The sequence below is a fragment of the Dipodomys merriami genome, unplaced genomic scaffold (genome assembly GCF_024711535.1).
Source record: "Dipodomys merriami isolate MVZ:Mamm:240054 unplaced genomic scaffold, mDipMer1.0.p SCAF_823, whole genome shotgun sequence".
Taxonomy (NCBI): Eukaryota; Metazoa; Chordata; class Mammalia; order Rodentia; family Heteromyidae; genus Dipodomys; species Dipodomys merriami.
In genome coordinates, this window is record NW_027206428.1 from 96,789 (window position 1) to 123,308 (window position 26,520).

General features: G+C 58.4%; 1 protein-coding gene and 1 long non-coding RNA gene across 2 annotated transcripts; one reads left to right on the top strand and one right to left on the bottom strand.

Annotated features, from left to right (window-relative positions):
- Positions 1 to 18,940: 18,940 nt before the first annotated feature.
- Positions 18,941 to 21,096, bottom strand: Tlnrd1 (talin rod domain containing 1). Its single transcript, XM_070011505.1, has one exon. The coding sequence runs from the start codon at positions 20,556 to 20,558 to the stop codon at positions 19,485 to 19,487; it is 1,074 nt and encodes a 357-aa protein (XP_069867606.1). The 5' UTR covers positions 20,559 to 21,096; the 3' UTR covers positions 18,941 to 19,484.
- Positions 21,097 to 21,950: 854 nt separating this feature from the next.
- Positions 21,951 to 25,288, top strand: LOC138819915 (uncharacterized). The gene is made up of 2 exons (XR_011369691.1): positions 21,951 to 22,298; positions 22,420 to 25,288. It is a non-coding gene; the product is annotated as an uncharacterized lncRNA (long non-coding RNA).
- Positions 25,289 to 26,520: the final 1,232 nt, after the last annotated feature.

Genomic DNA, 26,520 nt, shown 5'->3' on the forward strand with positions numbered 1-26,520 from the left:
CCTCCTCCCTCCCTCCTCACTTCCTCCTCGCCACGGCTTGCGGCCGTGCCGCCCTCCCGCCAGGTCCGCCTCCTCTCCTCCCTCCTCCCTGCCTCTCTTCTTCCCTCCCCCCTCCCTCCCCCTCCGTCCTCCTCTCTCCTTCTCGCCCTCCCTCTCTCCTCCCCTCCCTCCCCCTCTGTCCTCCTCTCCCCTCCTCCCTCCCTCCCTCCCTCCCTCCCCTTCCCCCCCCATTCACTTGCTCATCTTAAACATCTCATGGTACCTTCAAACTCCACAGCCCACACCGGAGTCACCTCCCTCCTGCCGTCCCCTCCTTGCTGTAGTCCAGCCATCCACCTCTGTGCTGGGCGCTCGTGTATCTGGTGGAGCGCTCTGCCCAGCAATGTGAGACCCTGAGTTCAACACCCAGAAAACAATTCTTCTGCACTTGTGTCTGCCCACGAACTGAGCCAGACAGGAAAGGCCCTGTCCGCTTCCCTGTGTCCTGTGTGGAGAAGCGATTCTAAGGGAATCCGTGCAGGATCTGGCGGCCCCGTGGCCACCGCCAGCCGTGGCTCTGCGGGACAAGGGTGGGCCAGTTTGCTCCCTCTCACAGGAAACGAGTGAAGCCCAGTCTGAAGTTATTACTCAGGCGTTTGTGCCGGTGAGGAAATGCCTCCCTGGTGTGAACTGAGCAGCTCTGGCTTGCTCAGGAATGGACAGGGAGGGAAAGGGTGGCTGTCTCTTGGAAGTCCTCATTTAATGGAAATGCCTCGGTCACGGGACGCGCGGGGGAGGTGGGAAGAGGATGCGCATCGCGGCCAGCCGGGTGACACAGTTCTACAGACCTTTGCTGGGCAGGGTTATGAGCGGGACCCGGGCCGCACACCGCGCACACCGCCGCACCAGGAGGCCCCGCAGCCCCCTGCAGGACTGTCCTGAGGTAGAAATGTCCAGAAACTCCATGAGGCCGAGGGAGCGTTGCCCAGAGTGCCGTGGAGACCCCACTCTGGAGTTGGGCCAAACTCGCCACGGTTTGGACCCCTGACTGACGGCGAATCTGACCATCAAAAGTAGAACTTAAGCTTTGCCACCTACCCTGACCGCAACCCCGTGGAATACAGCACGGTGGCCACACTGACGTGCTCTGGGATTCCCTCTCTCTTCCCTCTCACAGCAGTGTTCGTGGCTTTTTCTATGATCTGTTCCCCGCTCCCCCGCCACCAGGGGGGCCGGCGACACCTGCTGCCCTGAGTCCACTTACAGCACAAACCTGGGCTCAGATACCTTTGCGGTCAAGGGGGTGAACTATCCCCCGGACCAGAAAACCTGCTCTCCCCAACCAAGGGCTGTGTTCACCTGCGTGTTCATGAGACTTCAGATTGTACCAACCAAGGCACTAGGGACTCAGACAGAAACTAGAAGATTCTTGAATATCCTGTGGACACTCGCAGGACGCAATCCCCACAGAACTCCACTTCCCTCCCTGCCTTCCCCTCCACGCAGATGAAGAGCTCAACACTGGCTTTTCTACATTCCATTCCAGCCAGAAATGGTGAGGCACTACAGTTCAGCCAATGGAGCATACACAAAAGGCTGCAAGGGTGTCCTGGACAAGCTTTGCTGGGACTTGAAGAACAACGCGGTTGCCTTTTTCTCTGGAACGCAGGCTCACAGCGGCCGCTGGTGGGTGCAGGTAGGGTAGAAGTCCCTGAATCCCCGACCCCACAGCTCCGTCCCAGCCAGGATCTGCCCCACGCTGGCCTTCGTAAAACGCACACCCTCACGAGATACAATGGGCAGCCGGAGGACTGAGCCCCAGAGCGGCGCTTCGCCGTTTTTAACAGGCAAACGCCTACTGTAAATATTATGTGTACAACTAAATTGGTGAGCCGTATTTGTTGAAATCCTAGTTTCTTGACATTTATAGAACTGTGGTTTGAGCAAATGCTGTCTGAGGGTGAAGCGTCCCCAAAGAGAGACAGAGCGCTTCCTCTCTGGAGTTTCCCCTTCCCTGCTCTGTTCCCGAGGCTAGTGGCAGAGGAAAATGGCTGTGTGCCAGGTCTCAGATTCCAGTTCCTCCTGGGCAGGAAGAGAAGGAAGCCACAGCCCCTCTCAGGAGAGGTCAGGGAAGCAGGCCCAGAGCAGGGCAGAGCAGGGCAGAGCAGGGCAGAGTGGGGCAGAGCGGGGCAGAGCAGGGCAGAGCAGGGCAGAGCAGGGCAGAGCAGGGGGCAGAGCAGGGGGCAGAGCAGGGCAGAGCAGGGGGTAGAGCAGGGCAGAGCAGGGGGCAGAGCAGGGGGCAGAGCAGGGCAGAGCAGGGGGCAGAGCAGGGCAGAGCAGGGGGCAGAGCAGGGGGCAGGGCAGGGCAGAGCAGGGGGCAGAGCAGGGGGCAGGGCAGGGGGCAGGGCAGAGCAGGGGGCAGAGCAGGGCAGAGCAGGGGGCAGAGCAGGGCAGAGCAGGGCAGAGCAGGGGGTAGAGCAGGGGGCAGAGCAGGGCAGAGCAGGGCAGAGCAGGGCAGAGCAGGGGGCAGAGCAGGGGGCAGAGCAGGGGGCAGAGCGGGGCAGAGCAGGGCAGAGCAGGGCAGAGCAGGGGGTAGAGCAGGGCAGAGCAGGGCAGAGCAGGGGGCAGAGCAGGGCAGAGCAGGGCAGAGCAGGGCAGAGCAGGGGGTAGAGCAGGGGGCAGAGCGGGGCAGAGCAGGGCAGAGCAGGGGGCAGAGCAGGGGGCAGAGCAGGGCAGAGCAGGGCAGAGCAGGGGGCAGAGCAGGGCAGAGCAGGGCGTAGAGCAGGGCAGAGCAGGGCAGAGCAGGGGGTAGAGCAGGGGGCAGAGCAGGGCAGAGCAGGGCAGAGCAGGGGGCAGAGCAGGGGGCAGAGCAGGGCGTAGAGCAGGGGGCAGAGCAGGGCAGAGCAGGGGGCAGAGCAGGGGGCAGAGCAGGGCGTAGAGCAGGGGGCAGAGCAGGGCAGAGCAGGGGGCAGAGCGGGGCAGAGCAGGGCAGAGCAGGGCAGAGCAGGGGGCAGAGTGGGGCAGAGCGGGGCAGAGCGGGGCAGAGCAGGGGGCAGAGCAGGGCAGAGCAGGGGGCAGAGCAGGGGGCAGAGCAGGAGGCAGAGCAGGGGGCAGAGCAGGGGGCAGAGCAGGGCAGAGCAGGGGGCAGAGCATGGCAGAGCAGGGCAGAGTGGGCTGCAGGCTCCCCTTCCTTCAACCTGGTACCAAGTCTCCGTCCGCCTCCAGCCACCCAAGCAAAGGATAGAGCGGACCTGGAAATGGGGCAGAAGGAAGGCAGGGCCTAATGCTGTGGGCTCCCTCTGAGAGGCCTCCTACGGCAGTCCCTTCACCTGCCGTCTGTCCCTCCTGTCCCTGGCAATTACCGCAATACTATTTATTTTATTCCATTTCATGTTAGGAAGCTGATCTCCTAAGCCCAACAAAGGTTCACACATCTCCTATTTAGGGGTTGCTTTGAAACACTTTGGGGCAAGGGGAGGTGCTGATCATGACGGAGGTCAGATCCTGGAGTTAATACCAGTGTCTGTCTGTGTGGGTTTTTTTTTTTTAATGTTTTATGAATACTTCCTTTGCCTATCACAGCATACCTAGCTCTTGGACCTCTTACAATAAATTACAAAACAACCCCAAAGTCATAAGACAAACCAGCAAATAAGGAACAAAAGCCAAAGAAACAGAAAGAGGACTTGGCAGTAAACACGCAAATGCAAAGTTCCAAGCGTTTGGGGCTGCCTAGCCGCAGAAGTTCAAACACTAGCACCGGCAAACACGAGAAAGACACCAGCCCTCCACACCAGGCCGGAGCGCATGCCCCTCCGGCGTGCAACGCGGCACCCTTACCAAGATGCCCCTGAATTCTTATTCACGCTTCCTTTAGACCATTTTAATTCACAAACTTTGAACAATCTGGGTTTTCTGTTCCAGTCCATGCCTACTAACTGCAAAACTGTTTTTTAACAACTGGAAAAGCGTCTGCTGTCAAGTTCATAACTTCGACACACGCTTAGTTTGGAAGGAGTGTGTTCTGTCCATACTCGCGTTGTGAAAGCTTCTAACTGCACTAAGAGCTCTGGCGGATCAGGTCATACCTCGTAAATATGACAGGCATCCCTACAGCCCGGCTTTGGGGAACCGAGGCCGGACTCGGAGCGAGAACCTCCCCTCTTCCCCCGCCCTCCCGCACTGCACTTCTGAAATTCTGCCACAGATGTGGATTTCCAGACCCTTCCGTAGCCCGGGCCTGGTGGACAGAGCAGCTCCTGCGGCCACATGTGCCATGTCAGCTGACTCCTCGCTCTGTCCGGTCTTCCCTCTCTCCACAGCTCAGCCATGGTGGTCCCGTGGGGGCCGCGAGGGTTCCCGCCACAATTCTTGTGCTGGAAACTTGGTTCCCGCTTGGCAATGCCAGTCGGTAACGGCACTGTAAGCGTGGAGCACGGGGGCCTGCGGTGCGCCTCCTGTCCCCCCGTGACGCCCAGCGCAGGCTCAGCCGGTACCAGGCGCTCCATCCTCCAGAACTATGAGCCTCTATGTAGATACCTAGCCTCCAGCATTTTGTTATAATCAAAGAAAATGCACTCCTGTAATAGCAAGTCAGACGGGGCAAGCTGTAGATCCTCATCCCATGACCTACGGCCAAAATAAACCACGCAGCACACCGATCTGCGTTCAGGAAGCCCTCCATAACAATAAGCTATTTCAAACTACCAAGTATGTGCAGGGTTCCAACAATGCCCATTTCCCATTTGTTTGTAAGGCACCAATTTAATACACTCATTTCTAGAAGGAAAAATGGGCCGTAGAGTCTTCCAGACATGTGCTAGGAGTTAAAATTAACTCAGTGCTGGGGAGGTCCAGGGCTCCCCATTTCCTCCCCCCTGTACCAGAATAGCAGGGCCAGACGGCCGGCGTCTCTGCCTGCTCCTATGCCCACCCCCCCAGATTTCCCACAGACTTGAGACTGCTTTGCTTTTATGCTGCACTGCCTCTCGGGACCTCTAGGCTGGAGACTTGAATCCAGTGGAAGCGGCCACCCCTACTCTTCCTACCACCCCACCTGTCCCCCGACGAGGCCAGGGCAGTGCTTGATGCCAGCAAAGCAGGTTGCCTTGAGTACCGCTTCCCACGCTTGCCACCTCTGCCACCTCCTGGGTTGAAGGCCGGCCTTTGCTGAGGGCAGGGAAGCCAAGCAGTTGAGCACTTGGCTTCCTCTGTGCCTGGTGATCTTATGTCATTTCCTTGAAACAAAGTGCTTTCCTTCTCTTGTTGTTCTTGAGCAGCGTGGAGCCCTGGGCGCCGGCTGATGAGCTCAGCACTTTCCCCAGCCCTGCCGCTCCCGGCCTCCGTTTCCACAACAGCACGTGGCTCCAGCTCCGTCCTGTGACCCAAGTGCAGGTCGTGGCGCTTCCCAGGCTACAGAGCAGAGCTCCAGGGAATTGGTGGAGGTCTGAGCTCTTGTGGGTAGGGAGGCCTCAGCTAACATCTGGGCTACATACTTGCTTAGTCCTACAGAACAGCTTTTTTTGAAGACGCAAAGGAAGCTAAACACTCCTGTTTTGGTCTTCAGGCAGAAACGTCCCTGGAGAAGGAAGCCGTCTTTCATGGGACCTGCTCCTCCTAGACTGCAGCGCAAGAGGAGTCATGGGAGCCGGGTCACGGCAGGCTTTCCAGAATGTTCACACTGCAGCAGTGCTGCGAACTGCTGTGAGAAACAGATTCCTACAAGACAGCACATGTCCTAACCCAGGAGAAAGTCCAACTTTTCAGGAAAAAAAATTTAAAAGGCACGCACACACACACACACACACACACACACACACACACCACACACACACACTTTTGTATGTCATCCAGACAGGGTGGGGTGGTGGGGCCCGGAGATCCTCCTCGTTGAGTCAAGGGAGTCTGAAATGAGTCCTGGCAGCTCTTGGCTGCAGTGGGTGTGGTCCCAAACACTGCTCGGGATGAAAGCGTCACGTCCACAGCTTTCCTTCTGGACACTAAACTAGAGCTCATCTCTACCCTATCAAGAGCTGCAGCCTAAGCCATCTGCCAGTTGTTCCAGGGCGACCTCTCATCACCAAAACCCAAGCCGAAGTTGGGTTCCATGTCTGCATAAACTGAGCTGCGCGTGCTGTGTGACCCGAAACGTCCCCCTCCACACAGGCCCCAGGAGGGCGAGCAGAGGCCTGCACAGCGCCCTCGTGGCAGCGCAGTCCCTGGTGGGGGTCCGGGAGCCATCGGTACAGGAGGCAAGTGAAGCGTGCCCGTGTATACCCTGAGCACTGGGCAGGGGGCACTGACAACACGGGCAAACACCACACCACACAGACACACAGAGCAACCAGCAAAAGCAGTCTGAGGTATGAGAGTCAGGCCTGTGGATCCGGGGCGGGGGGGGGGGGGGGCAGGGAGAGGTCAGGCCTGTGGATCCGGGGGGGGGGGGCAGGGAGAGGTCAGGCTGTGGGTCCTGGGGGGGCAGGGAGAGGTCAGGCTGTGGATCCTGGGGGAGGGTGGGCAGGGAGAGGTCAGGCAGTGGGTCCTGGGGGGGGTGGGCAGGGAGAGGTCAGGCAGTGGATCCTGGGGGGGGTGGGCAGGGAGAGGTCAGGCAGTGGATCCTGGGGGAGGGCGGGCAGGGAGAGTCAGGCAGTGGATCCTGGGGGGGGTGGGCAGGAAGAGATCAGGCTGTGGGTCCTGGGGGGGGCAGGGAGAGGTCAGGCTGTGGATCCTGGGGGAGGGTGGGCAGGGAGAGGTCAGGCAGTGGGTCCTGGGGGAGGGTGGGCAGGGAGAGGTCAGGCCTGTGGATCCGGGGCGGGGGGCAGGGAGAGGTCAGGCTGTGGGTCCTGGGGGGGGGCAGGGAGAGGTCAGGCTGTGGATCCTGGGGGGGGGCAGGGAGAGGTCAGGCAGTGGATCCTGGGGGGGGGTGGGCAGGGAGAGGTCAGGCAGTGGATCCTGGGGGGGGGGTGGGCAGGGAGAGGTCAGGCAGTGGATCCTGGGGGAGGGCGGGCAGGGAGAGATCAGGCTGTGGATCCTGGGGGGGAGCAGGAAGAGATCAGGCTGTGGATCCTGGGGGGGGGTGGGCAGGGAGAGGTCAGGCCTGTGGATCCGGGGCGGGGGGGCAGGGAGAGGTCAGGCCTGTGGATCCTGGGGGGGGGGCGGGCAGGGAGAGGTCAGGCAGTGGATCCTGGGGGGGGGCGGGCAGGGAGAGATCAGGCAGTGGATCCTGGGGGAGGGCGGGCAGGGAGAGGTCAGGCTGTGGATCCTGGGGGGGAGCAGGAAGAGATCAGGCTGTGGATCCTGGGGGGGGTGGGCAGGAAGAGATCAGGCTGTGGATCCTGGGGGGGGTGGGCAGGGAGAGGTCAGGCTGTGGATCCTGGGGGGGGGGTGGGCAGGGAGAGATCAGGCTGTGGATCCTGGGGGGGGGCAGGGAGAGGTCAGGCTGTGGATCCTGGGGGGGGGCAGGGAGAGGTCAGGCAGTGGATCCTGGGGGGGGGCGGGCAGGGAGAGGTCAGGCAGTGGATCCTGGGGGGGGGCAGGGAGAGGTCAGGCTGTGGATCCTGGGGGGGGGCAGGGAGAGGTCAGGCTGTGGATCCTGGGGGGGGTGGGCAGGGAGAGGTCAGGCAGTGGATCCTGGGGGAGGGCGGGCAGGGAGAGATCAGACTGTGGATCCTGGGGGGGGGCAGGCAGGGAGAGATCAGGCAGTGGATCCTGGGGGGGGGCAGGGAGAGGTCAGGCAGTGGATCCTGGGGGAGGGCGGGCAGGGAGAGATCAGGCAGTGGATCCTGGGGGGGAGCAGGGAGAGGTCAGGCAGTGGATCCTGGGGGGGGTGGGCAGGGAGAGGTCAGGCAGTGGATCCTGGGGGAGAGCAGGGAGAGATCAGGCTGTGGATCCTGGGGGGGGCAGGGAGAGGTCAGGCTGTGGATCCTGGGGGGGGGCAGGGAGAGGTCAGGCAGTGGATCCTGGGGGGGGGGGTGGGCAGGAAGAGTCAGGCTGTGGATCCTGGGGGGGGTGGGCAGGGAGAGGTCAGGCTGTGGATCCTGGGGGGGGGGTGGGCAGGGAGAGGTCAGGCAGTGGATCCTGGGGGGGGGCAGGGAGAGGTCAGGCAGTGGATCCTGGGGGGGGTGGGCAGGAAGAGTCAGGCAGTGGATCCTGGGGGGGGGTGGGCAGGGAGAGGTCAGGCAGTGGATCCTGGGGGGGGGGCAGGGAGAGGTCAGGCAGTGGATCCTGGGGGGGGTGGGCAGGGAGAGGTCAGGCAGTGGATCCTGGGGGAGGGCGGGCAGGGAGAGATCAGGCTGTGGATCCTGGGGGGGGGGTGGGCAGGGAGAGGTCAGGCTGTGGATCCTGGGGGGGGGTGGGCAGGGAGAGGTCAGGCAGTGGATCCTGGGGGGGGGCGGGCAGGGAGAGGTCAGGCAGTGGATCCTGGGGGGGGGTGGGCAGGGAGAGGTCAGGCAGTGGATCCTGGGGGAGGGCGGGCAGGGAGAGGTCAGGCAGTGGATCCTGGGGGGGAGCAGGGAGAGATCAGGCAGTGGATCCTGGGGGGGGTGGGCAGGGAGAGATCAGGCTGTGGATCCTGGGGGGGGTGGGCAGGGAGAGGTCAGGCAGTGGATCCTGGGGGAGGGCGGGCAGGGAGAGGTCAGGCAGTGGATCCTGGGGGGGGGCAGGGAGAGAAGAAGAGGGGAAGGAGGTCCGCTGCTGGCTGTGCCCTCATTCCCAGCCTGGGATCTGCTTGTGCGACTGCAGTCACCATGCGAAGAAACCCTCTTGTGTTTGTGCACTTGAATTAGAAGCTGACCCAGCAGTCATGCACGGTGTCATCTGTAGCCCTGGCTCCTCTGGGGTGGACACTGGAGGGCTGTGGTTTGAGGCCAGTCCAGGCCTGAGTCACGCCTGTCAGCTCAGCGAATGTGCAGCCTGGGACTGGGAGGAAGGCGGGTCCAGGCTGGCTGGGGGGCGGGAGCTCTCAAGTCCCAGCCAATAGCCAGCCGTGGAGTCCCATGCCTGTCATCACGCAGAAGTGCCAACAGAGGGTCAGCCAGGGCCAAAAGCCAGACTCCAGCTGTCATCCTAGGTACTCAGGAGGCTGAGATCTGAGGATCGAGGTTCAAAACCAGCCTGAGTAGGAAAGTCCATGCGACTCTTATCTTCAATGAACCACCAGAGAGCCAGAAGCGGGGCTCTGGGTCAACGTGGTCAAGCGCTGGCCTTCAGCAAAAGAGCTCAAGGACAGTGCCCAGGCCCTGAGTTCCTCCCCACACACAGACAGAGACAGAGACAGACTCTATGCCAAAATTAACCACAGGAAAAAAAGATGCAGACAGGGTCGAGCAGATCTCCCACCTCCCAATGCAGTCTTGAGTTCAAACCCCAGTACCACAAACAAAGGAAACGCTTTACTCCGCAAAGACAGGCTTGCCTGTGTGGATCTCTCCCAGCAGCTGTGGGGCGGCACAGGCTGCTTCTTCCTGCTACATCCACTACACCTGGCTCTGTGGACACTTCCTCCTCTGTGAGGCCTGTGCTACTTACCCCCAGCCTCGCCACCCAGTGCCTCCCACCTCTCCCCTCTCCCTCCCCTCTCCCTCCCCATACACCACACTCCACACCTCCCACCCCCACCCCCTCACCACACCCCCCACACCATACCCCACACCTCCCACCCCTCACCCCATACCCCCCAACCCCCAACTCCCACCCCCCACACCACACCTCCCACCCCCCACACCACACCCCCCACCTTCCACTCCCCACCCCCCAACCCCCCACCTGGTGGGGGTGAATCCCCACCTGGGCTCCCTGCTGGCTGCGGCCTCACACCTCACACCTGGCCAGCACTCCAGAAGGAGCTGGATGGGAGCAACAGGAAACAGGGCTCAGGGGCAGCTTTGTCCTCACCAGGCGCGAGCCCTGAAAGCAATCAGGGCCACCAGTCCCCGCCCTTCTTCCCCAAGGGCTGCTCTGCTTCCTTTGGTGTCCGAGGAAACCCCTGGTTTTAGGGGTTGGCTGTGTATTTGCCTGCCCAACCCATTCAAGGTTGACTTTGAAAGAGAGAGAGACAGAGACAGAAAGCGGGAGAGACAGAGAGGGATTCTCAATGGATTTAAACAAAACTTCTGATCAGACTTTGTTCACCTGGACTCCCGATCTGATCCCCAGCTTCAGGATTCAGAGAACACGTCTACCTTCTCAGTCCACTCTGGCTACAAGGCAGGTGGCTGGGTGACACTTGAGGTCCATTCAATAGCAAGGACAGGCCCCCGGGGCCTCCGGCCAGCTCAACTCAAGGGCACATTACTTTGCCTTCCTCTTGGGAAAAGCCTTTCTGAGCAAGCTCCGTGTGTTTAGACGCCATGGCTGGAGTCCCCGCCCAGGCAGGGCCGGCCTTGGCCGGGCGTCAGGCTGCTGAGGGTTCAGGATGGAATGAGGCAATGCTGGCAGGGGGGCGCCCGCTGGCCGCTGCAGCTGAGGGACGCACGCTGACAGTCAGCCGCCGGCACAATAGGAGTCCAAGCTGGACTTGTGGCCCTCAGCAGCACATAATTACAATAGTTCTGGAAAACCAGAAAAAGGCTAAAGAAACAGGGTTTAAGAATGCAACCCCAGCATAAAAACAAGCTTCTGCCGGCTCATTGTCTGGCTTTGGACAAGCTGTCCAGAGTCTGCTGGATTCTGTTGTTCCTGTGTAAAACAGCAACCATAATACCCGTACTTCACAACGATGCGCAGACAGGATTCGTACAGAGTGCCTAGCGGAGGCACGGACCCTGTGTGCTCCGAGCCCGGCCATCACCCTGGCCACTGTCTGCAGAACATACTGCATCCTGGTGAACAGTGAGGGCCCTGTGGACACACAGAAGCCAACGCAAAGATGTGATTGGAAGCCCGACCACCCCTGACCGAGGCTGACTCGTACGTCTGTGAAGTGTCCACATTTAAAAACAAAAATCAAAGGCTAGTGCTGGAGGTGTGGCTCAAGCATAGAACACCTGCCTAGCAAGCACGGAGCCCAGCTCAAATCCCATTACCAAAATAAATAAACACGCAAAAGGAGAATCAGCGAAGAATCAGCACCTAAGGTGCAAGTGCGTCTCAGGCAATTATCCATCTGGAGGAACTCCACCCCAAACCCATAGACTCTCCCTTCCACTCAAAATTAATCAGGACCAGGTGTGGCTCTGCTGCTAGAGGCTTATCTAGCAAGGTTGGGGCCTGAGTTCAAGCACAGAGTACCACCAAAGGACAGAAAGGGGAAAAAGAATGGGCTTACCTCCCTGTTCTCTGCATTTTTTGGCCTTGGCTTCATGGTCCCCGGGCAACGCGTAATGTAGTTCCTGTTTCCTGTTTCCGGTTGGAGCTCTTTCTCAGCAGCTCCTTGCCCTCACCCTGTCTCTGTCGGGAATCTAGTTTGCACAAGGGCCATGCTCAAGCCGCAGAGCCAAGCTGCCGTCCTGGTGTCTCCTCTCAAGCCAGTCCCTGTAGAGACTGTCCCAGATTGCCAGACACAATTAGGTCCCTAAAAAAGGAAAGTGCTCACTTCTGCTTACCCACACCTTTCAACTATTTGAGGAGCCCCGAATGTTTTCGACACTAGAATGTTCTAGTCCAGTGACCTCATTCCAGATGAGAAGGGCTGGCTCGGCCCTGCCAGACAGCAGAGTCAAATCCTACTGAACACCGGAAAGCACCACAAAGCAGGGGTAGGGATCCGGAGGGGTCACCTGCAGAAACCACACTGCTCTCTTTCTCCTGAGGATGAAAGATATTCCCCACCTAGACTCAAAAACCAAGTTCAATAATCTTTTCAATCCTGTACTTACTTTGTTATTAAGAACAAAGACCACTTCTGTACAACAACAGGTAACTTTATGTCTCAAAATCTATCAAGAAAATGATCAGACATTTGAGCTGGAGGAATCATTCATTCATAAGGACATCGATACAGCAGTGCTTGTAGCTGTAAGCTAGTCACAAAGTAACATCCAAAGTGACAATGACAAGCGAGGACCCATCACTGTACTGTTTCCATGCGCCAGGCACTGAGGTTAAGCCCCACAACTGAAAAAAAAAAACAGCAAAACAGCTCAGGGACAGCGCCCACAACCAACAACCATAAAAAGGGTAAGCATTCTTCTGGTAGAAGAAAGAGGGTTTTGTGACTGAGTTTTCACAGCTGAGACGCATTTAGAAGCTCTTCATCACAGGACGGGAAGCTGGAGGCAGAGAAATGCGTGGATTCTCAGGTGCCCCGTGCTCCTTCCTGTCCCGGCATCCTGCAGTTAGAGCACGCCCTATTTCCTGCCACTCTGATGTGACACGCAGCACGGGCCCTCCACCGCCGCCTGACCACTGCAGCACACAGACCCTGGTCCGCAGCTGGGGGGCAGAGGTCACCCGCTGCACTTGGGTGAGCCAGACGCTCCCTCCTTTCAACCCGTGGGTAGCACAAGAAACAAACTTCTGTGGTTAAGTCACTGAGATATCCCAGGTGGAAAAACTATCCTCTCCTGAATTAAGAGAGTCACCGTGGGGCATAAAGTGACTCCGTGCCTATGTAATGTGTCCTCAGCAGGCTCTACTGAAAGAAGGTTCCGGGGGCTACCGTGGGGCTCCACAAGTTCAGCTCAGCATCAGGTGGCGTATTCCTCTCTGTCTGGCAGATAGCATTCCTTGGCATTTGAACACACATCGACATACTTTGAAACTTATTCTAGACTCACACTTGGCACGGAGCGTACATGGGAAGTGAAACCTAGCTGCCAAGAAACCTTTTAGGAAAATCTGGGTACCAAATTTCTATCTGGAGGAAGGTATTGGCATGACCTGCCAATTGATTTTGGAACCGAAGGTTTGTGGGCACAGAAACAAACAAAAAGTGAAAGTGCTCACGAATGAACCGATGAGTTCCCTTCAATAGTCCTGCCAACTTCGGGTTCATCATCAATCCAGTTCTCTGAAGACATAGACTATAACCAAGGTGAGTGATTCTTGATTTCTTTTGACTGACCCCTGTGGTGGCTTGGGGGTTCGGCTTTGTGACAGAGCACTTGCCTAGCGTGCAGAAGTCAGTCAATAAATATATAACTAAAAGGCAGATGTTATCAAATCCTGATACTATTAGCACTTAGGAGTAAAGCAGTTTCAGTCTAGGTTTTCAGATCACATATTCATCACAGTTGAATGTACACAGGCCTATTTCCTTTCCAAAACACAGGGTCCGGCAAAGTCTGTGTCTGCCCCTCAGCAGAACCTGAATGCTCACATGCATGTCACATTTAAATACACTTGCAGATTCAACTGTAAGGCTTAAAATAAGTAACTGGATTCATTTTTTAAATTCTGCTAACAAACTATTGTTAGCATTCAAACTCTTCCTTGAAGTCTGAAACAGTTGCCAATGAGTGGTTTTACATCTCAAGACATCCACTGTTTTAGAGAATCTGCAGAGATCTAAAGCTACACAGATGTTGAAAATGAACTTTACAACTTCAGGGTGGGCGTGGGAGGGAGGGAAGAGTTGGGAGGTGGAGAGGGAAGGGATGGTAGGGAAAAAACAAAAGAGGTAACTGCTTGATAGGAAATGTTCTCGTTACCTTACTCACATAATTGTAACCCCTCTGTACAGCATCTGTACCATAAAAATACATATGTAAGATTTTTAAAAAGACAAAAAATAAATAAAGGTACACAGAGTACATCTCAAGCCACGCTGAGCTCTGGGCCAGGAGTACGCCAGAAGCTGCAGCAGCAAAGTCAAGACCAGATTTTAATATAAATTTCAGTGGCATGACTATGAAGTCGATGGAACTACTGTGTGTGTGTGTGTGTGTGTGCGTGTGTGTGTGTGCGTGTGTGTGCGTGTGTTATGTGCGTGCCAGGACTGAACTCAGGACCTCGGGACTTGAACTCAGAGCCTCATGCTCTTGCTTGCTTGCTCACGGCTGCCTCTCAACCACTGGAGGGACAGCTCCAGTCCAGAGTTTTGCTTGTTAGCTGGAGATGAGTCTCATGAATTTTTCTGCCAGGCTGGCTTTGAACCCTGTTCCAGCCATCAAGGTACCAGAGGTGCAAGCCGTTGGTGCCCGGCTAGAGAGAATAACCGAGATCAAAACAAGGCCTTCTGCTTCCCAGGTATTCACTATAAAAAAATTCTTATGCGGATGTTTAGATGAGAGGCTCAGCGGGTAATACCTGCCAACCTCCAAGATGGCTCCAGAAGCCCAGCTACGAACTGCACAAGAGCTCTTTATAAACACTGCTAAACACACTGAGTAGAGGGAGAAGAAAGAAAACAGAAATAGGGTGGAGATGGGCGGAGAAACGTGGGAGAACAGGGGAAAGGGTAACACCACCGTCTCTGCACCTGACCTATCTAACCGTGACCCCTCTGTACACCAGTCTCTGCACCTGACCTATCTGTGACCCCTCTGTACACCTCCTTTGTAAGAATAATTTTTAAAAATTAAAAAAACAGAAATAGCCACATCTCCTAAACAAGGTGATTCGAGAATCACCTGGGGACCTCGCAGGCATAGTTCAGAGTAGGCAGGTCTGGTGATGCCAGTGCCAGGCTCCGGGGCCACCGTAGACTGGTGAGGTTCTCCAAGACCGAACTCCTCCTTCAAGGTGTGTGCTCTAACTGCAGGATGCTGGGGACAGGAAGGGACACGTGGCACCAGGGTCCACCGCCCGAGTATATTGCAGAGATCTCTCCCCCCACCCCTGCCCCCGACACATCATGCATACACACGCCACACACAACGTTCCAAGCGACAACAGACCCAGTTGCCTTCTCTACCAGAGAGAAGGCCTCACCACACCCAGGGCATGCAGAGCTGTGGCTGGCTCCTGACGCAGAGACGTATATTCCAGAGGAAAACTGGAGGGAATAAGAAGAGACCAGATGTTCTGTGGGGCAGTGGCTCTCCAACATGGACAGGCCTCAGAATCACTAGGGCGGGCTTGACCCAACAGACCAGCTGCTGGCTGAGCTGACCTAGTGGGGCCCAGGAAGCTCTCAATGCTTTGGGAGCAGACCACATGTGGAGCAGCACTGAGCCGCAGCACTGAGCCAACACACTGAGTTAGAGCATTGAACCGCAGCACTGAACCATAGCATTGAGCCGCAGCACTGAGCCACAGCACTGAACCTCAGCACTGAGTCACAGCATTGAACCGCAGCACTGAGCCTCAGCACTGAGCCGCAGCACTGAGTCACAGCACTGAGCCACAGCATTGAACCACAGCACTGAGCCACAGCACTGAGTCACAGCACTGAACTATAGCACTGAACCACAGCACTGAGTCACAGCACTGAGCCTCAGCACTGAACCACAGCACTGAGTCACAGCACTGAGCTATAGCACTGAACCTCAGCACTGAACCACAGCACTGAACCACAGCACTGAGTTGCAGCACTGAGTCACAGCACTGAACCGCAGCACTGAGTCGCAGCACTGAGTCGCAGCACTGAGTCACAGCCCTGAGCCACAGCACTGAGCCACAGCCTTGAGCCTAGGGCTGACTGTCTCTGTGTCACGCACACAGGTGGCTTGTGATGCATGCTTGCCAAGTGAATGACCACTAGAAATTCTATTTCCAGAACAACTTTGCTGTTTGTCATGTACTCACTCTGCAGGTATCCTTTTTTGTTTTGTTTTTGTCGGTTGTGGGGCTTGAACTCTGGGCCTGGGCGCTGTCCCTGCGCTCTTCAGCTCAAGGCTCTACTGCTTGAGCCACACTGCTACTTCTGGTTTTCTAGTGTTTATTGAGGATAACAGACTCATGGATGTTCCTGCCCGGGCTGGCTTTGAACCACGATCCTCAGATCTCAGCCTCCTGAAGCGCTAAGATGACAGGCGTGAGCCACTGGCGCCTGGCTCTGCAGGTATCTTAAATACACATTCATTCCAAAAACCAATTATCTGTCCCAGCATCACAGCTTCTGACCTTAAGAGTTTATAGTTAAAATTGATCCCAATCATAGGTGCTGATAGCACACTTTTTACTTACAGTATCTGCACAGCTAAGAAACCATGGTGTGTTTAGAGTAGTCATCTCAGCTTACTGAGCTCACTCTCTAAAAAACAGCCGGAGGAAAAAGGCCGTGGGGGAAGAGGTCTGGGCTCAAGTAGTTGCCTACTAAACCCGGGATCCTGTGCTCAAAATCCAGTACTGCTTTCAAAAAGAAAAACTTAGACAAAACAGACAGATGTATCTCACACATGCACAAATACAAACGAGCCAATGGACAGATGTGGCTGGAGGAAACGCAAGCATCTGACTATGCAGGAAGCCGCAGCTGGCTTCCTGAGGGTCTTCCAGCCCCTGGAGAGGGGTCAGTGGGGAACGGCCTCGGGAGAGCGCTGAGAACAAGTGGCACGTTGCTTCTCCACAGCCTCCCACCCCAGCCAGCAGGGCATGGAGGGGCCTGGGCCTGGCGCAGCCTGCCGCCTCAGCGCCTGTTACCATGGTCACATCCATCTGACAAAACAGGTGCTTCTGTGAAAATGAGCTATTTCAAACTGCCAAATGGTTTAGAACCTCACCGCAGCTTAAAGAGGAGATGTCAGTAAAATAACCAATCCGATGTTAACAGATGATGAGTTTGGGGGCGGGATGTACGCACATTTGACTTTTGCATTTCCCAACACCAGCACAGAATGAGTAATAAAGGCCAGATTTGAAACAGCCAGAGAAAAGTTTGTGCATTTTCTTTTGGTCAAGTCTCATGTTTGAAAGCCTACTTTATCCCATTTGCCTGGGTTGACCCTCATACATAATGGCTTTTGTTCAGAGAACTTGACTATATGAATTGTCTTTTCTTGAGACTATCCCAAAGGTTCTTCACCTCCCCATCAAGATGGTGCATACTAAGCCTGTCTAAGAAGGCCAGTCCTTGGAGACCACAAGAACCCAGACTGATGTCTTCAAGTAACTCTAATGCCATTTAATTGAAAAACTAAAAAGAAACCAGGCCATTCTGATTTTATTCCTGGAAGCGAATCTCTGCTGACCTTGTTAAGCCCTATTATGAAATAGGTCTGAGATTCTCCTTCTGAAAAACTAGTTGTTTAAAAAACAAGTTTGGCAATCTGACACACTGGAAAAGTGAAAATGCTGAAGATCTATGCCCAAGTCCCAGGTCTCCAGCCAACAGTGCATACAAGAAAAAGAAAATGTGTGCGTGTGGTGTATTTCTCCATAGGCTTCTGAACATCTGCTGGGGAAAGAAAAAAACCCAGAAAACTATAAGCAGAATTCATTTTGGACACTTGCTTCCAGAACCCTGAACTTCACAGGGCAGTAAGAGGCTGACACTTGACTTTTCCATTTGTAGCGTGGCTTTTTAAAAATTATATATCCAGACCTTTATTATGCAGAAGCAGAGAACAATTCTTCAGCTATGAGAAAAAGAAATTTCACAATTAATTTGTAGACTAACTTTATCCAAATAGATAAAGTAATTTTACTATTTTCGTCTTAAAAATGACTATTGGAAAGAATGAATCTAGGAAAAACTTGGCCTTTTTTTTTTTTTTTTGGTCTTGATCAAATACCAAATGAACAGATCCCTGGCCTTATTTTTCTTTGTGTCTATTCTGTTCAGTTCACTGTGATCTGCAGAGGCTAAATGAACCACATGACTGCAGGGTCTATCCACACATATCTAAATCCAATAAATAAGAAGAGTAAGAATCTCTATGTATACAGGACTGTGTCTAGCAGGAGCCCCTCACCGGCATCCTTTACAGTCTGGCATCTGATACAGACTTGACCTCACAGAAGGGGCAGAGGGGTGCACAACAGGCATTCTTTTCTTGTCTTTTACTGAGTTTAAACTCACCAGGACTCACAAGGGAGCAACTGCTCCCTTGATCATTGTTAAGGAAACAGTTATCCTACCGCTTTAAGACTTTTTCAGACTTCAAACTCAGAGCACCAGACTCTGCTTTTACCCCCAAACAAGTCTACAGATATCTTACAAGCGTAATTTCAGATTCTTGCAATTAAAAAAAGCCATTCAAGCACATGAAGCAGCCAATATGACTTTCTTCTCTCTAAAGGACTAGTGAAAAATTCCAGATCTGTGGGATTGCAAAGGTCCAGGCACAACAAATCCCAATAAAAATATAAACTGTACAGATTTTAAGCATGTATGAGTTTGTGCCCATGTGGCTTTCCCAGGTGTCAAGAACTGTAAATATTTTAAAAATAAACTTCAGCTGCTAACTAGAAGCAGCAAAAGATTATACATTTCATTACAGTGACCCCCAGGGCCCCAGGTAACATTGCTTGAAATGTCCGCAGAAAAGACAAGCCATCCTAACTCCAAGTTTCAATCAAGAAAGCACTCTTTAGATGATCAACTAGGGTCTATCAAGGCCACAAAAGCAAGCCCTTTGCTTGAAATTATGCTGGGACTCTAGAAAGTTCTCAGCATGTTCACGAATACATCGTCCTCTTCTACACCTCTATGGGCTCTTAACCAAATGGACTGTCCACATACAAGGTGCTGCACATGCTCACTTGACACGTGGTGCCTTAAGTTCCAAAGACAGATGCTCTGAGCCAGGAAGGCTGGCTTCTCAGAGGATTAGGATGTGCTTTAATCTAAAAGGGCAGGCAGAACACAAATCAGACTTCAGTCAGCCTTCACCGGGGCTCATTATCATGGAAAGATGAGACTAAAGAACAAAAGTTATTTTCCAGAAGAAACTAGAGACAAGACAAAAACCCCACTATCAGCCTACCCCCCAGCACATTACATAATCCAATCCTCTGCGTCACCTGCCTCTGAATGCTGACTGTCACACGCACTGGGCTCTTCTACAGTTTGGGTGGCCCAGAGGGGGCTGAGAACTGGGAATCTGAGTGGCCTGGCCACTTCTGAGCTAGCCTTTCCCACACCTGCCCTCCATCCCATAGATAAGACTCAGCCCGCAAAACCAGTCACTGCAAACCGCCATCTGAGAAACATAACATTTAATAGATGAAATAAATACTCCAGTACATGCAAGGTAAAAACTTGACATGGGGGGGGGGAATCACTCTATAGTGTAAATTATAAAATAACACACGCTCACAGTAGCTCTCCCCCGTCTCCAAACCACATGGCAAAGGCATACTTCCCACACCAAGTATACTCCTATCAACAACAAAAAATAACGACATACAAAAAAGGTAGCTACATCCATGTCTAGGGAGTGAAAACTGAGGTAACCTTTCTTTTGATTAAAAGGAAGAAGAAATGAACCACCTTCCCGCCCAATGGTCCGCAGTTGGGGTGCCCGGTGAGGGGCGCCGCTGCCACCACGATCGCCATCTTGAGTTTCCCGGGCCGGGCCGGGTGCGCAGGGGCGCGGGGCGGGCGCACGGCTCCGCCCTCGGAGACCCCTCCACAGCCTCGGAGGGGAAGGGAGGGGCGCACTCAGGATCTCTTTGGTATACACGGAGGGGGGCGCAGGGTCGCCATCCATCTTCTCTCGGCCCGGGGCGGGAGTCGGGGGGCGCTAATTCACAGAATTGGAATTCACTGGCGGTAAAGTCCGGGGCGAAGACCTCTCCCGTAAAGCCTGAGATAGCAGGGTGCAGCCTTCAGACACGGCGCAGGCCGAGCTCCGCAGCCTCTCCCTGTGGTCTGACATCTTGGCGCCCCCGTCGGGGTGCTGGGCCAGATCCCTGAGGCACTGGGTCAGGAGCACGCAGGCCGACACGACGCTCATGGCGCCCCCCAGGATGGCGGTCTGCACCGCCTTGCCCTCGGCGCTCACGGCCGCCGCGCGCCCCAGGAACTGCGGCTCGGTGGCGAAGCCCACCAGCGCGCCCACGGCCTGCACCAGCGGCCCGCAGAAGAGCGCGCAGCGGCTGCGCGCCAGCTCGCTGGGCGCCGCCTTCACCTCGCGCACGCAGGCCAGCAGCGCCGAGGCGCTGGCGCTCATGCCCTTGACGCCCAGCTTGAACTGCTCGCGCGCGAAGCGGTCCCGGGAGCCGTCGCTGGCCAGCGCGCACGCGTCCGTCAGCAGCCGCAGGTTGCGCGACAGCCCCTGCGACACCTCGAGCAGCAGCTGCGGCGTGAGGTCGGCCAGCGGCGTGGCGCGCAGCACGGCGCAGCCCTGCTCCACCTCGTGGCGGCAGCGCGTCACGCGGTAGCGGTCCACCAGGCCCGGCTGCGCGGGCTGCGCGCCCGGCGTGGCCACGGCCGCCAGGTAGGCCGCGTGGGCCGAGCACTCGGTCAGGGCCACCACCAGCTCGCCCAGCTCGGCCAGGCTGTCGCCCGCCTCGGCGAAGCGGCCCATGTTGAGCTGGCTCTGCACGTCGTGCGTCAGGATGGAGAGGCCCTTGGTGCGCGCGATGATGGAGTCTCGGCACTGCTCGAAGGACTCGGCGCCCGCGGGGCCCTCGGCGAGCACCGGCCGGGCTTCGCTGGACAGCAGCAGCAGGTCGGCCACCAGCTGCATCTTGGCCTTGCAGAGGTCGCACACGGTCACCAGCCTCTTCCGCGGCTGCGCGCCGGCCCCGCCGACGGCACCCGGCGCGGGAGAAGCCGCCTGGCCGCTGGGCTTCGCGGCGCCGCCGCTAGCCATCGCGCCGCCCGGGGGGCACTGGCATGCCGCTGGGGACCCCGCCGCCGCCGCGACCCGGCTGGCTGGGGCCGCGGCGCCGTCCGCGCACCATCATGCCATGCACCGCCGCGGGCGGGGGGCGCGGGGCGGCGCGGGGGGCGCCCGCGGGCGCGGGGCGGCGCTGCGGAGGCCCGCCTCCGGGAAGCATGAACCGGGGGCCCCCGGGAACTCACGGCCGGCGCTCCTCGCCGCCGCGCGGCCCGGGCGCTCCGGTCTGCGCGGCCGCCGCTGTCCTGGGCATGGTCCGGCCCGGAGGCCGGCGCGGGGAGGGCGGGACGCGGAGGCTGGGAGTTGCCTTCCTTCCTTCCTTCCTCCCTCGCTGGCTGGCGGGCTGGCTCCGGGGCCGAGTCCTTGCGCCGGGCGGGGCGCTCCGAGGGTCGGCGCTGCACGTGGGCTTCAGGGGCCGCGGCCCCGCCGGGCGGCGCTCCGCGGCGACGCCGGCCGCTCCGGGTGCATCTCCCGCTTCCGCGCCGCGGCGCCGGCGGCCGGGCCGAGGGTGTGGCCGGCGCTGCTCCGCCGCCGCCGCCGCGCCGAGTCAGGGGCGGGCGGGGGCCCGCGCCGCCTGCGCACCGCCGCCCAGCCCGCGCTCCCGCCCGCCACGCCCGGGCGCGCCGGCGCCGCGGCCGCCCTTCCCGCCTCGCCGGCTCAGTGCGCGCGGCCCGGCGCCGGCGCGCCACGCCCTCCCCGGCCGCGCGCCCCGCGGCCCGCCGCCGCCTGGCGGCGCGAGTCCATGCCCCGAGCCCCCGAGCCCCGGGCCCGCCGCGCCTGCGCTCTCCCGCGCCCCCGGGCCCCGCGCATCGGACGCCCCGCGCCGGCTCAGGCCCGGGCCCCGGCCCCGGCCATCTTCGTCCGCCACCCGCCTCCGAGCGCGCGGGGAGGAGCGGAAGCGGAGGGCGGAGGGAGAAGCGCCGCGCCCGCCGGGTCCGCGCTCGCCCCCGGGTCGCCGCCGCGGCCGCCGCCCGCCCGAGCCTGGAGCAGCCTTTTGTGTGGCGTCACCGCCTTCCGTTTAAATCCCGCTTCCTCCTCTCGCCTTCCTCCGCCCCCTCCGCCGCTCCGGACGCCTGCGCGCCGCGCCGCGCCGCTCCTCCCCCGGGAAGCCGGTGGCCGCGGGAGGCCGGCGCGGCCCGCGTCCGGGCGGAGGGCTGGGGAGAGGCCGCCGCGGGCCGGGGCGGAGGGGAGCCCGCGGGGTGGAGAGGCGGCCGCGGGCCGGGGCGGAGGGGAGCCCGCGGGGTGGAGAGGCGGCCGCGGGCCGGGGCGGAGGGGAGCCCGCGGGGTGGAGAGGCGGCCGCGGGCCGGGGCGGAGGGGGAGGCGGCCGCGGGCCGGGGCGGAGGGGGAGGCGGCCGCGGGCCGGGGCGGAGGGGGAGGCGGCCGCGGGCCGGGCGCACCCCGCGCGGCCTCCCGCCGGCCTTACGTAAGTTCCTAGCGGGACCGGCTCGCGCGTCCTCCGCGCCCGGGGAGAGCCCCACGGTGACCGGCCCGGACGGGAGGGAGGCGGCCGCTCGGGGCTGGGCCCCCTCGGCGGCTCCGGGGACCGGGACGGGGGCACGTGGACCCCGCCTTCCGCCCTGAGTCGTGTGACCTTGAGCAAGTTCTGTCCCCGGGCCGGACCGGCGCCCGGCCAGCAGGGTCCCCTGCCCGCGCTCGGATGGAGCGGCCGCGCTTACTCGGACAGGCAGCCCTGCTGGGAAGCGGAGGCCCAGGTGCCTGGGAAGGGCCCGGTCGGGCCCGGAGGCCGCGGGCGGCCGGGAGGGTGGAGCCCGGGGCCCGCGGGGAGCGGCTCCGCCCTTCCCCAGCCGGTTAAGAAAAGTTTCCCGATTACAGGTGTCCAGAAGCCGCTACGTGGACGTCCCCCATTTACCGCTCCAACTCGGGAGCGGAACGGAGGCAGCCATGTTCCCGGGGAGCAGCGCGCCCGGCGGGGAAGGATGCTCACCAGAGACTGACCAGTGGTCTTTCTGTAGTGTTAATCTTCCTTCCTTTTCAACAAGAGAAGGACAGTCAGACAAATTCCCTAGGAATAGCTAGGAATAGCTCCTTAGTCCTTATCTCTAAAAACAGAAAAGCCAGGCCTCTTCCTGGGCTTGAAACGACCAGGGCGGGGGTTTGGGTTTGGGGCTTTTTTTCTCCCTGCAAGGCCACTTGGTGCCCAGAACCCGGTTTCCCTTTTCTTCTGCTGCAGGCTGTTCTGCTAAGTGGAGGCCTGCTATGCTGTGCATAACTACCCACACGCTGTTCCCAGAAGTTGATTTGGAGGGTGGTTTTCCAGAGGAGCGGCGAAGAGGATGAGAGGGGAGGGGAAGGCAGGAGAGATGAGAAAATGGAAGATTTAGAGTGCCTGTCCACCATGGGCAAGGCCCTAGATTTGATCCCCGGCAGAGAGAGAAGCAGGTGCCTTTATCTCCAGGAAATCAGGTAGAGCTCTCATGAGTAGGTCTGTGCCCTTGTAAATAACCTTGGGGAAACTGCTCACCACTCTTGCCCTTGTACCATGGGAAGACTTGCCAATACGACACATCTATGGAAATACTCTGTGCACCTTTCTGGCTGTACCCGGACTTCATGAACCAGCAGCCAAGCTGCCCACTATACCACCTTGTGGCAATGGGCGGCCTCTCCTAACGTGCCCTTCCTTTGGAGTGCACTCCCCCCCTGTCCCATGTCTCTGCCCACAGGGGGCCAACTCAGTTGCCCTTTTTTTTGCGAGTCCTAGGGTTTGAACTCAGGGCCTGGGCACTACCCAAGCTTCTTTTGCTCAAGGTTAGCACTCTACCACTTGAGCCACAGTGCCAGTGTTTATGTGGTAGTGAGGAATCGAACCCAGGGTTTCATGCATGCTGGGCAAGCACTCTACCACTAAGCCACATTCCCATCCCCCTTAATACTGGTATTAAAGGACAGCAGTTCATACCTGGGGAATGCAGTCTTAGCCCTCCTTTCCCCTATTTCAGCCAGAGCTCCTCGCTCACTGCCAGTGCCACTCCTTGCTGGCATGTCTGGTGTATTTTGTTCCCAGGAAGACGTGAGACCACTCATCATCCCCAGCACTCCTCCCCCCTTCTTCCCCCCCAGCCTCTCTTCACCAGAACATGGATGTGTTGGAAGCTGTATACAGGACCAAGACAAGATCTGAAATTTTTCCGGCCATGTAACAGAGCAGTCTACACAGAGGTGAAAGGTCCTTGCTCATGTTATAAAATTCTGTACCCCCAGTCGACAGCCAGTGGCTCATAACAAATCCTAGCTGAAAGCTACAGGACTGCATTTCATAGCCAGCCCAGGCAGAAAAGTCCGTAAGACTCCATCTCCAATTAATCTAAAATGCCAAGTGGAGGTATGTCTCAAGTGGCAGAGCATCAGCTGTGAAGCAGCAAGGTGGTGCTCAAGGCCCCAAGTTCAAGACCCAGTACAAATACACACTCTGTACCCTGTCCTGGACAGTGATTTCGGATGTACACACACTCTACACTGTCCTGGACAGTGATTTCGGATGTACACACACTACCCTGTCCTGGACAGTGATCTTCAGATGTGCATTCACTGTACCCTGTACTGAACAGTGATCCTGGGATGTATTTTCCACTTTTGGAGTTGTGGAGAAAGCATGACTAAGACTGAGGCCCCTCAGCCCCACTCACCTTCCCTTTAATTTCCTGTGATTCAATCATTAAAGGGTAAGTGATCACTGTACCTTTCAGGTCCTAGCCTTCAGCTCTGGTTCACTCTAATTGCATCAGAGGTTCAGTTTTTCTCCTCCTTAGCTACTGTTCTTTTTAGTAGTGGAGTCAATATTAACTCTAGGGCAAGGAGAGACTGGCACTTCATGTAGGCCAAAACCTCTCTCTCACACACACCCCCTTTCCTCTGCCACCCTTTATTGTACTGTCTCAGACCTGCTTTAGATCACTCCCAGCTCCAGACTGCTTTCCATCCATGCTCCAGATGTGTGTAGCTGTGCTGCACACCTCCCTGAATAACCAGGCGGTGCCACCATAGAAAGCCAAGCGCCCCTGGTTGTCCAGGGTGCCTGGACACAGACACCTCCCTGTGGTCATACTAGCTCCATTGTGTAATTCCAAAGCCAGGATTTCCTCATTTAGAATAAAAATACCCTCATCCCATCCTCCCTTCGGGACTTGGCCTCTGCTTGGGTGAATTAGCGTTACTACAGCTTGTTTGTCCCCACTGCTGGCCCAGCCTCCAGGAGCAAGGGCTTCTTACACTCACCTCTGCACCTGGGCTTCGGGTACATGGCTCCCTCACTAATCAATCCATTCCTCCTCCAGAGGTTCAATGAGTCAAGTTCCAAGCACCAAAACATAATTGAACTCTATGGTTTCACAGCAATGGATCATAAGCCAAAGGGATTTCCTTCCTGCTTAGATGGAAGTCAGTAATAGCCCTGGAACTTCTCACCCATTCCAACGACTGCCTGAGATCCTAGGAGAGGGTTTCCCTATGACTGGATACTTACAGGCCAGGAGCCCCGCACTTTGGTGCGTGAACGTGGCAGTTCCCGTGGGGACCCTCCCAACACAGCGCACGATGGACCACCACTGGCTGGTTTCAGCGGGACTGCCCCGGGACGGCGCCAGGCCTCGGGGTGCCCCTGGGCGGCAGCTCGTGACAAGAAAAGGGGGGAAAGTTCTGATGATGCTGCACAATGTCAATAGAAAGTACCGGTTTGTCTGTGCACACGCGTAAGTGTTAGAGCAGCACTACGGGGGAGCCCGGGTGTCTTCACCCCTCCACTTGTGCTTTTCCCCTGGCCACAGCTCCAGCTTTACTCGGGCCGATGGTGGACGCGGGTGGACGTGGTCGAGCCTCTCCTGGAGAGCTCCAGGAAGATCAGAAAGCCTGCGTGCCTCCAGACGTTTCCAGGCGGGCCGGGCTGGGGCTGGCCTCTGCCTCCTTCCCGCGGGGGCTGGGGGGGGACGGAGGGGGGACGGAGGAGGGGGGAGGGAGGGGGGAGGGAGGGGGAAGACGAAGGGGGGACGGAGGGGGGGACGGAGGAGGGGGGGAGGGAGGGGGAAGACGAAGGGGGGGGACGGAGGGGGGGATGGAGGAGGGGGGACGGAGGAGGGGGGACGGAGGGGGGAGGGAGGGGAGGACGGAGGGGGCACAGAGGGGGGGACGGAGGAGGGGGGATGGAGGGGGGGACGGGGGAAGGAGGGGGGACGGAGGAGGGGGGACGGAGGGGGGAGGGAGGGGGAGGACGGAGGGGGGACGGAGGAGGGGGGATGGAGGGGGAGGGAGGGGAGGACGGAGGGGGCACGGAGGGGGGGAACGGAGGGGGGAGGGAGGAAGGGGGAAGACGGAGGGGGGAAGGAGGGGGGATGGAGGAGGGGGAAGGAGGAGGGGGACAGAGGAGGGGGGACGGAGGGGGAAGACGAAGGGGGGAGGGAGGGGAGGACGGAGGGGGGATGGAGGGGGGGACGGAGGAGGGGGAAGGAGGGGGGAACGGAGGGGGGACGGAGGAGGGAGGGAGGGGGAAGACGGAGGGGGGAAGGAGGGGGGACGGAGGAGGGGGGAAGGAGGGGGGACGGAGGAGGGGGGAACGGAGGGGGGACGGAGGGGGGACGAGGGGGGGACGGAGGGGGGGACGGATGGGGGACGAGGGGGGGACGGAGGAGGGGGGACGAGGGGGGGACGGAGGAGGGGGAACGGAGGAGGGACGGAGGGGGGACGAGGGGGGGACGGCCGGAGCCCCGCGCGCGCGCTGCGGGGTCTGCAGCGACCTGGAGAGCGGAGGCCCGCGGGGCGCCGGGCCCCGGTGGCAGGTGTGAGCCGCAGCCGTCTGTCCGTCCTGTCCGGACGTGCCTCTTCCCGGACCGCGGTTAAGCCCGAGTGAGCCGAGGGAGGCGTGCGGGACGCAAAGGTGGCCGGGCCGTGCGCGGGGGACCCGGCGCGGGTCGGACCCGCGGG